Source organism: Peromyscus californicus, unplaced genomic scaffold (genome assembly GCF_007827085.1).
Source record: "Peromyscus californicus insignis strain IS unplaced genomic scaffold, ASM782708v3 Scaffold_2__1_contigs__length_46816999, whole genome shotgun sequence".
NCBI lineage: Eukaryota > Metazoa > Chordata > Mammalia > Rodentia > Cricetidae > Peromyscus > Peromyscus californicus.
Window position 1 is genome coordinate 15,110,551 of NW_026294540.1, and position 14,010 is coordinate 15,124,560.

The 14,010-nt window shown below is 49.7% G+C and overlaps 1 protein-coding gene across 1 annotated transcript in view; it reads left to right on the forward strand.

The window, feature by feature from the left end:
- Positions 1-14,010, forward strand: part of Dnah10 (dynein axonemal heavy chain 10) — a 122,999-nt gene that overhangs the window by 11,936 nt on the left and 97,053 nt on the right. Inside the window, 7 exon segments of the mRNA XM_052755466.1 lie at positions 26-256; positions 5,750-5,940; positions 7,689-7,887; positions 10,408-10,602; positions 11,129-11,299; positions 11,754-11,930; positions 13,262-13,387. Of these exon segments, the coding sequence (XP_052611426.1) occupies positions 26-256; positions 5,750-5,940; positions 7,689-7,887; positions 10,408-10,602; positions 11,129-11,299; positions 11,754-11,930; positions 13,262-13,387 (1,290 nt within the window).

Here is a 14,010-nt window from a genome sequence, read left to right on the forward strand (position 1 = left end):
GTCTGTGTGTTCACGTCTTTCCCAGGGCAACGGTCCTCTGGCTGAAATTGAGTTCTGGCGCGAAAGAAATGCAACGCTGAGTGCCCTCCATGAACAAACGAAGCTTCCATTTGTTAGGAAGGTCTTGGATGTGATCAAGGAAGGTGAATCCATGCTCACAGCCAATGTGCAGCCTGTCCTGACCGAGCTGTTCAAACTCCACATGGAGGCCTCGGACAATGTGCGCTTCCTGTCCACCGTGGAACGTCACTTCAAGGTACGAAGGGCGGGCTGCATTCTGGAAAGCCAGCTCTTTGAGGGGCACTGCATGGATGTCACTTTTTAAATACATTTAGGGACTGGGGTTGTGGCTCAGTTGGAAGAGTACTTGCCTAGCATGCACAGAGCCCCGGCTTCTACCCCTAGGACCACATTAGCCCTGCATGGTGGTGCATGCCTCTAATTCTGGCACTTGGGAATAGCATCAGAAGTTCAGGGTCATCCTTGGCCACGTAGTGAATTTGAGGATAGCCTGGGCTATCTGAGTCCTTTTCTTTTCTTTTTATTTTATTTATTTATTTTTGTTTATTTAAGACAGGATTTCCCTGTGTAGTTCTGCCTGTCCTGGAACTCACACTGCAGACCAGACTGGCCTCAAACTCAGAGATCTTCCTGCCTCTGCCTCCTAAGTGCTAGGATTAAAGATAATTGGCACCACTGCTCAGCTGAGTCCTTGTTTTTTTTAAAATTTTTTTTTTTTTTTTTTGGTTTTTCGAGACAGGGTTTCTCTGTGTAGCTTTGCGCCTTTCCTGGAACTCACTTGGTAGCCCAGGCTGGCCTCGAACTCACAGAGATCCGCCTGGCTCTGCCTCCCGAGTGCTGGGATTAAAGGCGCGCGCCACCACCGCCCGGCTGAGTCCTTGTTTTTAACAGGCAAAACAAAAACAAAGTAAATAATTCAAGATTTTGGAAATTGAACCCAGCCTTGCACATGCTAGGCAAATATTCTACCCTAGCTTAATTCAATATTTTAAAAGTTGTCATCAAAAACTGCATGTAGTGGGATCTCTACAACGCCAGTCTAGTCTACATAGTGAGTCCCAGGACAGCCAGAGAAACTGTGTCTTGAAAAACCAATAAACAAACAAACAAATAAAGTCTTTGTCTTTGTTTTTTTGTTTTGGGGGGATAGCGTAGTCTTGTAGTTTTTTGAGACTGTGCAGTCTTGACTGTCCTGGAACTTATTCTGTAGACCAGGCTGACCTTGAACTCAGAGATCCACTGCCTCTGCCTCCCGAGCGCCGGGGTTAAAGGTGTGCGCCACCACTGCCTAGCTGTTCCTATGTTCTTAATCTTTTACTACTTTTGATTACATGTAAGTCTGTGCACACAGGAGTGCAGGTGCCCACAGAGGCTCTGGCCTGGAGCTAGAGTGACAGGCAGTTGTGAGCCTCCTGACATGGTGCCGGGAATTGAACTGAGGTCCTCTGGTGGCGAAGTACATGCTCTTAACCACTGAGCCATCTCTCCAGCACTTAAATATTTATCTTTTATTATTCTTAATTATGTTCCTGCATTTTTGTCTTCATGAGCGTAATATGCCATGTTACGGTTTGAACGGAAGTGTCTCCCATGGGCTTACGGTACTGCTGTTCTGTGAGGTTCTGGAATCTTGAGGAGGTAGAGGTCTCACCAGAGGAAGTAGGTCATGGGGGTGGGAAGGGTGTTGTCCTTGTGGGGCTCCTTGCTGTCTGTTGCTCTGCTTTCTGGCTGGCAGGAAGTGCACAGGTCTTCCCACCCCACGCTTCCAGGATGCACACCACCTCACTCTTGTTTTTATGATGGAGTTGTAATACTAACTTAAAAGACTGAAATCACAGGTTCCTCATCAGATATGTGATGTGTCATCCTCTCATTTGCTTCCTGTTGCTGGGTTAAACCACTCCGTGTAACGGCTCTTTCCTTGGACCGCCAGCTCCCAAATAATGACAACAGAGACTTATTATTAATTATGAAATCTTGGCCTTAGCTTAGACTTGTTCCCAACTAGCTCTTATAACTTAAATTAACCCGTTTATATTAGTCTGTGTTCTGCCATGTGGCTCGTTACCTCTCCTCAGTGCCATGCATCCCGTTTCCTCCATGTCTGGCTGGTGAATCCCACCTCTCTTCTTCTCAAAGTTCTTGTCTCTTCCTGGAAGTCCTGCCTATCCTCTCCTACCCAGCTATTGGCCGTTGAGCTCTTCATTAAACCAATCAGAAGGTGCCTTGGCAGAGACACAGCTTCACAGTGTACAAAAAGATGATCCCACAACAACTCTGACCAAAAGCAACGTGGGGAGGAGAGGGTTAATGTGGCTCACACTTGCTGATCACAGTCCATCAATGAGAGAAGGCAGGGTAGGAACCGAAGCAGAGACCATGGAGGAGGAGCTTGGCTTTCTGTCTCACAGTCAGCTAGCTGTCTTCATTTTAAATCTTTATTAAAAAATTTTTTTTATGTGTATGGATGTTTTGCCTGCATGTATGTCTGTGCACTATGGGCATGTCTGGTCCAGCCTGTGGAGGCCAAAAGAGGGCATCAGATCCCTTGGGAGAGGGGTTACAGATGTTTGTGAGCCACCATGTGGGTGCTGGGAATCAAACCCAGGTTCTCTGAAGAGTAGCCAGTGCTCTCAACCTCATACCATTTCTCTAGCCCTTCGACTCTCTCTCATATAGTGCAGGCCCACCTGCCTAGGGATGGTGCCGCCTACCGTTGGCTGCTGATCTCTTCCCACATCAAGGATCGGCTAAGACAGTTCCTCACAGACGTGGCCACAGGCCAATCTGACTGAAGCAGTCTTGAGTTGAGGCTTTCTCAGATGAGCTCAGGCTGTGCCCCATTGATAGCTGGCATTAATTAGGAAAGTCACTGTACTGGTGTGTTGGTGTGTGACTGTCTTCTTGATAAAAACCATTGAGTGGGTCAGGATTTGGGAAGGGCTCCATACAGACATTCATCTTGCCTCCCAGGGCATCCACTGGATGGCTGGGTAGAGCATCATCTTCCAGAATGGCTGACTTTCTTGCCTGCTCCTTTTTTGCCTGGGTGTCCTTGGCTTCCTCCCACATGGAGGCTCAGAGCCAGGGCCTCTCCAGGAGAACTGGTCATCTCCCAGCATCCTGGTTTCAGGGTAGCAGAGTGGTCACACTCCTCCATCTTGACTGACTTCCGGAGGACAAAGAGAAGGCTAACAGTTGTGCTTGGAAAAAGCATGCCACCCTAACCTGTGTGTGTGTGTGTGTGTGTGTGTGTGTGTGTGTGTGTGTGTGTGTGTGTGTATGGTCTTTTCAAACACCTGGCCAGCAGGGTGTTAATCCTCGTGAGGCAAGAAGGATATTCAGTTTAACACAACTCAGTAGTCGGTGCTGGTTCAAATTTTGAGAGTCTGACACCAGGCAGTTTATTTTAGGCATATTTCAACAGAGCACAATTTTGGAAAAAAGTTTCCTGGTGACAATGAACTCAACTTGTGTGTATAATAACGCTTAAGACATGATTACATCAAAACTCTTTTCAAAGTACATGTGACCTTTTCCGTAAAGATGGGTTCTATTGGCTGAGAAACAATTGTAACACAAATTCCTAAACTGTCTTAATAAAAAGCCCAGAGCCTGATATTGGGGTGAAAGCTGAAAGATCAGAGAAGCAGAGCAAGCCACAACCACCACCTCTGACCTCACCAACTCCTCAGCCTGAAAAAGCCTTTCTAGCCGAAAGGCCTCTAGCCAAAAGGGGTTCCTCAGCCAAAAAGCCTTTAGTTCCTGTCTCCTCACACCTTATATACCTTTCTCCGCCCACCATATCACTTCCTTCTTAGTGCTGGGATTAAAGGTGTGTGCCACCACTGCCAGGTTCTGTTTCTCTCCTAGACTGAGTCAATCTCATGTAGTCCAGGGTGGCTTTGAACTCACTGAGATCCAGACAGATCTCTGCCTCCCGAGTGCTAGGATTAAAGGTGTGTGCCACCACTGCCTGACCTCTATGTTTAATCTAGTGACTTGTTCTGTTCTCTGGTCTTCAGGCAAAGTTTATTAATGTACGCAATATATCACCACAAACTGTGCTCAAGATAAGGGTCTAGGGTGGATAATTGAGATAAACATACTAGTCTGGGGGACCCAAATGTGGCCCTGGCCCTCCAGAGAGCACAGAGATCAGCAAGCCTATTAGCCACATCCATCCCCAGTCTTCTGGTTATACCTCTCTTCCTTTGAAGAGACAACCCTGTGTGTTTTTTTTTGTTTTTGATTTTGGTTTTTTTGATACAGGGTTTTTCTGTGTAGTTTTGGTGCCTGCCCTGGATCTCGCTCTGTAGACTAGGCTGGCCTCGAACTCACAGAGATCCTCCTGCCTCTGCCTCCCGAGTGCTGGGATTAAAGGTGTGCGCCACCACCTCCCGGCCGGGATGACATCTCTTGATAGAGAGAGACAGAAGCAAGTGGATCTGACAGAAGAGTTCTTGAAGGTTAGAGCATGCCACTGTTGGCATACGTAATATATACCTTTGTGTGTGTGTGTGTGTGTGTGTGTGTGTGTGTGTGTGTGTACTCCATGTATAGACAGTCTTCACCCACCAATTTAACCAACTTCAAATGAAGAATATTTGGGGAGCTGGTGGTGGCGGTGGCGGCGGTGGCGGTGGTGGCGCACGCCTTTAATCCCAGCACTCAGGAGGCAGAGCCAGGCGGATCTCTGTGAGTTCGAGGCCAGCTTGGTCTACAAAGTGAGTTTCAGGATAGGCTCCAAAGCTACACAGAGAAACCCTGTCTTGAAAAAAACCAAAAGAAAAAAAAAAGAAAAAAGAATATAAGAATATTTGGGGAAAAATACCCCATCGCATCTGTCTAGAACACCGCAGCTGTTTTGTTGTCGTTATCCCCTGAATCATATGGTGTGGCATCCGCAGGGCTCCCTCGCTGTTTCAGGTATTCACTAAGCCACCTAGACAGTATTCAAAGTGTACCAGCAAAGCCAGGTGTGGTGATACGCTTGTCTTAGTCAGGGTTTCGATTGCTGTGAAGAGACACCATGACCACAGCAACTCGTAGAAAAGGAAACCATTTCAGTGAGAGCTGGCTTTACAGTTTCAGAGGTTGGGGTCCATTGTCATCATAACGGGAAGCATGGCGGCGGTGCTGGAGAAGGAGCTGAGAGGTCTACATCTTGCTCCTCGGGCGACAGGAAGTGAACTGTGTGCCACGCAGGGCATAGCTTGAGCGCAGGAGATCTCAGAGCCCTCCTCCACAGTGACACACTTCCTCCCCCTAACAAGGCTACATCCGCTCCAGCATAAGCCACGCCTCCTAATAGTGCCACTCCCTGTGGGCGCCATTTCCTTTCAGACCACCACAGCACTCCTATCCTCCCAGCACTCAGGAGGCGGAGGTAGGAGGATCCAGACTTTCAGGCCAGCCTGTGCTACATGGTGAGATCCTGTCTCAAACAAACAAATAAGCAAGCAAACAAAAACTCTACAGGAGCCAGGTGTGATGGGACACACCTGTTATCCCAGCACTCGGAAGGTGGAGGAGAGAGGATCAGGAGTTGAAGGTCATCCTCTGCTATGTAGTAATTTTGAGGCTAGCCTGGGCAACATAGCAAGATCCTGTCTTAAAAAAAAAAAAAGCAGAGAGAAAGAAAGAGGGAGTGTGTGTGTGTGTGTGTGTTAGCTTCCTGACCTTGAGGCTAAGCCCCTCTTCTGTCCCCTCTGTGTGGCTTTGGCAGAACATCACACATGGTTCCAGCTTCCACGTGGTCCTGGACACTATCCCATCCATGATGAGCGCCCTGCGCATGGTGTGGATCATCTCGAGACACTACAACAAGGATGAGAGGATGATCCCCCTCATGGAGCGCATTGCCTGGGAGATTGCTGAGCGCGTGTGCAGGGTCATCAACCTGCGCACCCTGTTCAAGTGAGGAGCCACGGGGCCCGCGGGGGTCCCTTCTGGGATCCAGCAGCTCTGTCCAGGCGGGGAGGGGGACTCAGCAATAGAGCAGGTGCCTAGTGCCCCAAGGGCCTGGGTTCTGTCCCCAGCACCGCAAAATAATGTCACAGAGATGGCCGTGTACTAACCATCACACATCAGTTGACTTATTTGCTGCTCTTGCAGAGGGCCTGAGTTCAGTTTCCAGCACCCACAGGCAGCTTACAGCCTCCTGCCTGGAATTAAAGCGCCAAGAGAAGTCTGATGCCCCCTCCTGGCCTTCTTGGGTACTGCACTCATGTGGACATATACACACACATATGTACATAATTTTAGAATATATATTTAAAAGAACATTCTTTTCATCTCCCAAAGAAGCCTGGTACCTTTTAGTAGTCACTTCAAACCTCCTCCCTCTCCAAGTTTCAAGGCCTGGAGATCATGCAACACCAAGTCTTTTCTGGGTGGTGTTTCACTCATCATGACACCTCCAAGGCTTATTCATGATATATGTGCATCACCTGCACCTCATTCCTCTTTATGATCAAATAATATTCCCTTGTTAAAATGTAGCATGTATTTTATTTATACACCGTAATACACAATTCCATATATGATGTATTATGTAACACATACAATTATGTATGTGTATGATTTCTCAAGTTTCATTTATTTTTGAGACAGGGTCTCATTATGTATCTCTGGCTGACCTAGAACTTGTTATAGAGATCTGCCTGCCTCTGCCTCCTAAGAGCTGGCCTTAAAGATATGTGTCACCATGCATGGCCTATTTTATTTTTATTTATGTGTATGGGTATGTGTCTGTGTGAATGTATGCACATATGTGTGCAGGTACCAGAAGAGGGCATCAGATTCCCCCTGGAGCTCTAGTTACATGTAGTGTGAGGTGCCCCGAAGTGCATGATGGGATCTGTACTCTGGCCCTCGTGACGGAGCAGCACATGCTCTTAAAGGCTGAGCTCCACATGTGTGATTTTGACTGGGACTTTGTTTCTTTTTTATATTTGGAGAAACTGAGGTAAATGGCCAGGGCATGCTCAGTCCTAGGCCTGGGCCCTCAGGAGGATCAGCCTGTTGGGTTTTAACTATTTTGTGTGTTTGTGATGTGGGGATCAAACCCAGGGTCTCCTAAAGCTAAACACATGCCCCACCACTGAGCTGCACCCAGCCATTTTTTCACGTGGGTGAGATGGGCTCCGTGCAGAGTCTGTGCTCCAGGGTTGCGGCCACCAGAGTGAGCATGAGGACAGGCTCCAAGGCTAACTGCTCTCCTCCTCATGCAGCCACGCTTTCCTGGGAGCTAGGTGGACTGGCTGCTGGGAAAAACAGATTGGGCCCAGCTTGGGGGCCCCTTCATGACCTTGCAAATTGTAGAGGCTCATGAAGAAACATTCCCTTGAGGAGGGCTTGGTGCCAGGGAGGTCCTGGATGAGAATCCTCCCAGATACCAATGCTCTGGGGGAGTGTGGCTCAGATGTGGGCAGCCACGTCTTTTTTTTTTTTTTTTTTTTTTTTTTTTGGTTTTTCGAGACAGGGTTTCTCTGTGTAGCTTTGCGCCTTTCCTGGGACTCACTTGGTAGCCCAGGCTGGCCTCGAACTCACAGAGATCCGCCTGGCTCTGCCTCCCGAGGGCTAGGATTAAAGGCGTGCGCCACCACCGCCCGGCGGCAGCCATGTCTTTGCTCGATGAAGCCTGATGACTCTTTGCCTAACAGAGAAAACAGAGCGAATGCCCAGCACAAAACCCTGGATGCCAGAAACACTCTCAAGCTATGGAAGAAATCCTACTTCGACATCCGGGCCAAGATCGAGGCTTCTGGTCGGGAGGCACGCTGGGAGTTTGACCGGAAGCGGCTGTTTGAGAGGACAGACTACATGGCCAGCATCTGCCAGGACCTCGCAGATGTCCTGCAGGTAGGAGTCTTCTGTGATGTGTGTGGATTTGCCTGTTGGAAGGAAGCATTCTGGCCTTTGGATGGGGGACGCCACCATGTTGGGTAGATTCTGGAGATCTGAAAGGGTCTGATAGAAACTTTTGAAAGAAGAACGTATAGAATATTCTCGAATGTACCAGAATGTCCCTGCTGTACCCCAGGTCTTTTTGTGACCGTGGATGTGTATCTAGGCTGGCCGGCCAGCGAACCTCAGGGACCCATCCGCCTCCACCTCCCCAGTGCTGGGATTACAAGCATGACCACCATGCCTGGGGATCAAACGTGGGTCCTCATGCTTCTTACTGACGGACTCATTCCCCTCTTCCTCCACACAGGCTTTTCAGCTTGTCTCTGTGCTCTGATCTCTCTGCTGGCAGACCACCTTCTGAGCACTCTTTGTCTTGGGTGCTTTCCTGTCCTGGCTTTGATTCCCCCAACCCTCCACCTTCCCACTATCTCCTGGGGCCTCATTGTCCTCACCTCTTCCTTCTATCCCTACCACTCACTGCTCTGCATTGACCTGACCCCTCCCCCTCTGCACTGACCTGACCACCCCCCCTCTGCATTGACCTGACCCTCCTGCTCTGCACTGACCTGACCTCCCCTGCCCTGTATTAACCTGACCCCCCCACTCTGCATTGACCTGACCCTCCCCCCTGCTCTGTATTGACCTGACCCTCCCCCTGCATTGACCTGACCCCCCCCCCCCACTCTGCATTGACCTGACCCCTCCCAACTTTTGGGCAGAGGGGCACACACTTAGTGTCTGGGTGGCTAGCACAACCCTTGCCTGGAGGTGTTCCATCGTCAGTTCACTTTGCACTATCATGGAGAGCCCAGTGTGCCTGAACTCATACACACACACACACACACACACACACACACACACACACACACACGTGCTCCGGACACAAAGTGAGCCCCTGTCTGGGGAGACGGATCAGTCAGTAAAGCCCTGATCTGGCAAGCATAAGGATCTGAGTCCAGATCCCCAGCCCCCACATCAGAGCCTAAGCTGAGCCCGCTGTAACCCGAGTGCCAGGGAGGTGGGTCCCCGGAGTTCTGTGGCTGCTGGGCTTGCTGAATCCTCGAGTCCCAGGTTCAGTGAGAGACTCAAAAACAAGGAGAATCAGCAGGTGAGGAAGATACTCGGCCTCTGCCTCTGGTTCCTCACACACATGCGCACACAAGGGCATGTGCTAGATGCATGTGCACACACATGGGCATATACATACCCATGCACGACAAAACGGGACGTTGCTGGAAAGATAATTGAAACAGGGCATGTTCTCTTCCCACATCCTCCTCCTTTGCTATATCATCACAGCAGCCTAGACAAGAAAGGGCAGAATATGGAAATTTTAAGTTCTTTCTGTACATTTCATTATGTTCCTTTAACTTTTATTATTATTATTTTTTAGACGGGGTCTCATGTAGCCCAGGCTAGCCTCAAACTCCCTTTGTCATTGAAGACCTTGAGCTTCTGATCCTCCTGCCTCCACCTTCCAGGTGCTGGAATTACAGGTGTACCCAAGCACACCTGGTTTATGTGGTGAGGGGGGATCGAACCCAGGGCTTCATGCATGCCAAGCCAGTGCTCTACCAACTGAGCCACACTCCAACCCCACCGCAGCTTTAGATGGTGCAAAGTCGGCAGAAAATCCAAATATAAAGTAGATGGGTGTGGTGGTACACGCCTTTAATCCCAGCACTGGAGAGGCAGAGGCAGGTGGATCTCTGTGAGTTTGAGGCCAGCCTGGTTTACCTAGAGAGTTACCAGTTCCAGTTCAGAGCTATGTAATAAAACCTTGTCTCAAAATAAATAAATAAAGCCCTTTATTCTAGCATGGAGTCACTGGAATGATACATAAGCATTTTTTGTTTTTCAAGACAGGGTTTCTCTATGTAGCTCTGGGTGTCCTGGAATTCACTCTGTAGACCAGGCTGGCCTCAAACTCAAAGAAATCCACCTGCCTCTGCCTCCTCAGTGCTGGAATTAAAGGCAGGTGCCTGGCAGATGCATCTCATTTTCACATTGTCAGACTATCAGAGACTCCCGTGCCACATTCAGCTGCTTTTACTTCACATCTCATCAATACCCCGCTTCCCCCTACAGCCTGTAGGAACGCAGCTCCCTTCACTCTGTTGTGCTCGTATGATGTCATGTTTAGTCGAGGTGGCTGGCTCATGCAGGAAGCATCCGGAGTGAGAAAGATACAGAGGGTCATGAGCTGCCATGTGGGTGCTGGGAATGGAACCCAGGTCCTCTGTAAGAACAGCCAGTGCTCTTAACCACTGAGCCATCTCTCCGTCCCCAGGGCCTCTAAATCTTATCCTGTCTCATGGGCATAGCACCAAGGGTCTCCCATGAGGCGAAGGTTGCCTGTGTGTTGGGCCTGTTGCCTTCAGGTTAATCTGGAAATGCTGTCTATTTATGGTTAGAATGTTCCGAGTAACCCAAAAGATGCTTACCCCCCCTTCCATTCTGTCCCACCCCCAGGTTATGGAAGAGTTTTACAACATATTTGGCCCCGAGCTCAAGGCTGTGACGGGGGACCCCAAGCGTATCGACGATGTCCTTTGCAGGGTAGACAGCTTGGTCACCCCGATGGAAAGCTTGACCTTTGACCCCTTCAGTATCAAGTCCTCCCCATACTGGAAATACGTGATGGATGACTTCAAGCTGGAAGTTCTGGTGAGGGACACAGCCATCAATTCAACCTATGTTTGCTCATGCTTACCATCTGCCTTTTAAAGATTTATTTGTGTGTGTGTGTGTGTGTGTGTGTGTGTGTGTATTGCATGCATCTGCGTACTCATGCAGAGGCCAGAAGAGGGTGCCCAACATATTCCTTTGCAGCAGGTTCTCTGTCTCTGCCCCTGCCCTCAGAGCTGGGGTTACAGGTGTGGCCACTCAGGCTTCTTCAGGTGGGTCCTGAGGTCCCAACTTAGGTTCTCACGCCTGCAAGGCGAGCACTTCCCAACTGAGCCATCCCCGAGTCCAGGCAAGTTCTTCTCATGGAGACAGGACAGAGGCCTGTCCCAAGCCTGTCCCTCGTTTCTTGAAAGACCATGACAGCAGCTGCTTTTTTTTTTTTTTTTTTTTTTTGGTTTTCAATCTCTCCTCCCCTCCCCCTCCTCCTCCCCTTCCCCATCCCTCCCTCCTTCCTCCCTTCCTCCCTCCCTCACTTTCTTTCTTTCTATTCTTTTTCTTCTGGCAGGTTATTGAGAAAGAAGCAAAACATTTTATCGACGACTCTTTCAAAACACTCCGGTCAGCGGAAGCGGCCTTTGACATGCTGTTAAAATTCAAGCACATCCGCTCCCGGGAGGCCATCAACCGGCAGATGATGATGAAATTCAATGACATTCTGGCCCAGTACTACAAGGAGGTAACCGGGAACCCGTGACTGCCAGGGCAGTGAACACAAGGCCCAGCTCAGGCTAGAGACAGTTCCTTTAAAATGTACATCTGCCGGTGGTCACCTCTAAAAGAGATCTACGGATTTCAAACGGTTCAATCAAATCCGTACAGACAGGGTGTGTGGTTTGCTATTTTAGTACACACAACTTGGAGCACTTAGAAGAAAAGAGATTGGTGAGCATAAGAAAGAAAAAATAGTATATACTACACCAACAATAAAGGCCGTATTCTCCATCTTATTTAAATGCCCCCACCCCACAACAGCCAGTGCTGGGGATGGACCCCGGGGCCTCAGATGGCCCAAGGCTCTGCCCTACTCAGCCCTTACTTGCGTTTCTTGTGAGATTCCACCCTCCATGTAAGTCTTGTCTGTCTGGCACAGCCCATGGGAGGCTGACCGGGGCGCCCACTCACCTTTTCAGATCGACATCGTTAATAAGATATTCGTATACAACCTGGACAACCCGCCGCTGTACAAGAACCACCCTCCGGTGGCGGGCGCCATATGCTGGGAACGCTCCCTCTTCTACAGGATCAAGCACACCATCCTCAGGTTCCAGGAGGTCGAGGAACTCCTGGACAGTGAGCGGGGCCTGGAGGTATGTCCCCACCTCTGGAGGCTGCCCTGTGCTCCTCACCTCTGGCTGGGGGGCTGCGGCCTCAGCTGGCCAGTGGCATGCCCACAGCTGCAGACGCCATGTTTCCTGTGTCTTCGTGTCTAAGGGTCCTCTTGCTTCCTCCTCTAACAGTTCCAGTGGTCACGATGCCTGCCTGCTTCTCCTAGATTTGATTTTGTTTTGAAGGATGATCACTATGGTTCATTATCTGTTTATCTCTGTCTAACTATTACCTATCTATTCATCCATTGTCTTTTAGATTTATTTTTGAGACGGTCTTTTTTTTTTTTTTTTTTTTTTTTTTTGGTTTTTCGAGACAGGGTTTCTCTGTGTAGTTTTGGTGCCTGTCCTGGATCTCTCTCTGTAGACCAGGCTGGCCTCGAACTCACAGAGATCTACCTGCTGCTGCCTCCCGAGTGCTGGGATTAAAGGCATGTGCCACCACTGCCCGATTTTGAGACAGAGTCTTACCTAGCTGTCTGACCTCAGATTCACTGTGTAGCTGGGATGACTTTGAACTCCTGATTTTCCTGCAGCGACCTACCAAGTGCTGGGATTAGAGATGGGCACCACCACCTTTGGCTTATGTGGTGCTGAGGAGGGAACCCCGAGGTCCTATTAAGCAAATGCTCTACCAACTGAGCCACATGCTCTGCCCATGACCAGCTGAGCCACATGCTCTGCCCATGACCAGCTAAGCCACATGCTCTGCCCATGACCAGCTGAGCCACATGCTCTGCCCATGACCAACTGTCTTTTTGACACTGGCCATTTCTTATCCCAGTGCTTTTTGTATGTGGTAAAGCAGAGGCTGATAGGCATTTTCTTTAAAGAACTATAGAGTTTGGGGCTGGGGAGATAGCTCAGTACTTACGAGCAAGTACTGCTTTCTCAGGAGACTTGAGATCAATTCCAGCCCCCACGTTGAGTAGCTTGCAACCACCTAGAACTCTCTAGCTCTAGGGGATCTGACACCTCTGGCCTCCATGGGCATTCACACTTGTGTGTACATGCACACACACACACAGTTAAAATAAATCTTTAAAAAAAAAATCCGCAGCCGGGCAGTGGTGTCGCGCATGCCTTTAATCCCAGAAGGCAGAGCCAGGCAGATCTCTGTGAGTTCGAGGCCTGGCTGGTCTACAGAGCGAGTTCCAGGAAAGGCGCAAAGCTACACAGAGAAACCCTGTCTCAAAAAACCAAAACACACAAACAAACAAAAAAATCCGCATCGTTTAAATTGGAGACAGCGGAGAGGAGGAGGAGGTGTCATTTCCAGGGACGAAATGATGGTCGCTCCAATTCTCGGCTAGGTGAAGCAGAGGTACCTGGAGGTTGGCCGGATGATGAAGGACTATGAAGACCGCAAGTATGAGATGTGGAAGGAGACCACGGAGCTGGTCCTCCCAAACCTCATGAAGAAGAGCCTCCTCACCAAGGTGTGCCCTTCCACGCCGCCCACGGAGGGTGGCACACCACCATCCCCTCGGGGGGGGGGGCAGGGAGGGGAACAGCAGCAGCTCCACGGACCCCTCGGGTGGCCCAGTTTCCTCCTTCATAAAACAAGTTGAGGGGCTAGGCAGATGGCTCGGCTGGAAACATGGGCACCATGGGGGTGTTCCCAGCCAGGGAGAGACCCTGACTCAAAAAGTGTGGCTGGAGAGTGATGGCCCCGTGGTGAAGAGCATGTGCTGCCCTTGCGGAGAACCCAGGTTTGCTTCCTCACATCCACGCGGGGGAACTCACAACTGTCTGTGACTTCTGTTCCGGGGGCTTCTCTCCTGGCCTCCCTGGGTACCTGCATTTGTGTGCATATACCCAGTCCCCTCATACATATAAATAAAAATCAAATCTTTAAAAAAAAAAGACAGCCGGGCGGTGGTGGCGCACGCCTTTAGTCCCAGCACTTGGGAGGCAGAGCCAGGCGGATCTCTGTGAGTTCGAGGCCAGCCTGGGCTACCGAGTGAGTCCCAGGAAAGGCGCAAAGCTACACAGAGAAACCCTGTCTCGAAAAACCAAAAAAAAAAAAAAAAAAAAAAAAAGACAGAGGCACAGGAGAAAT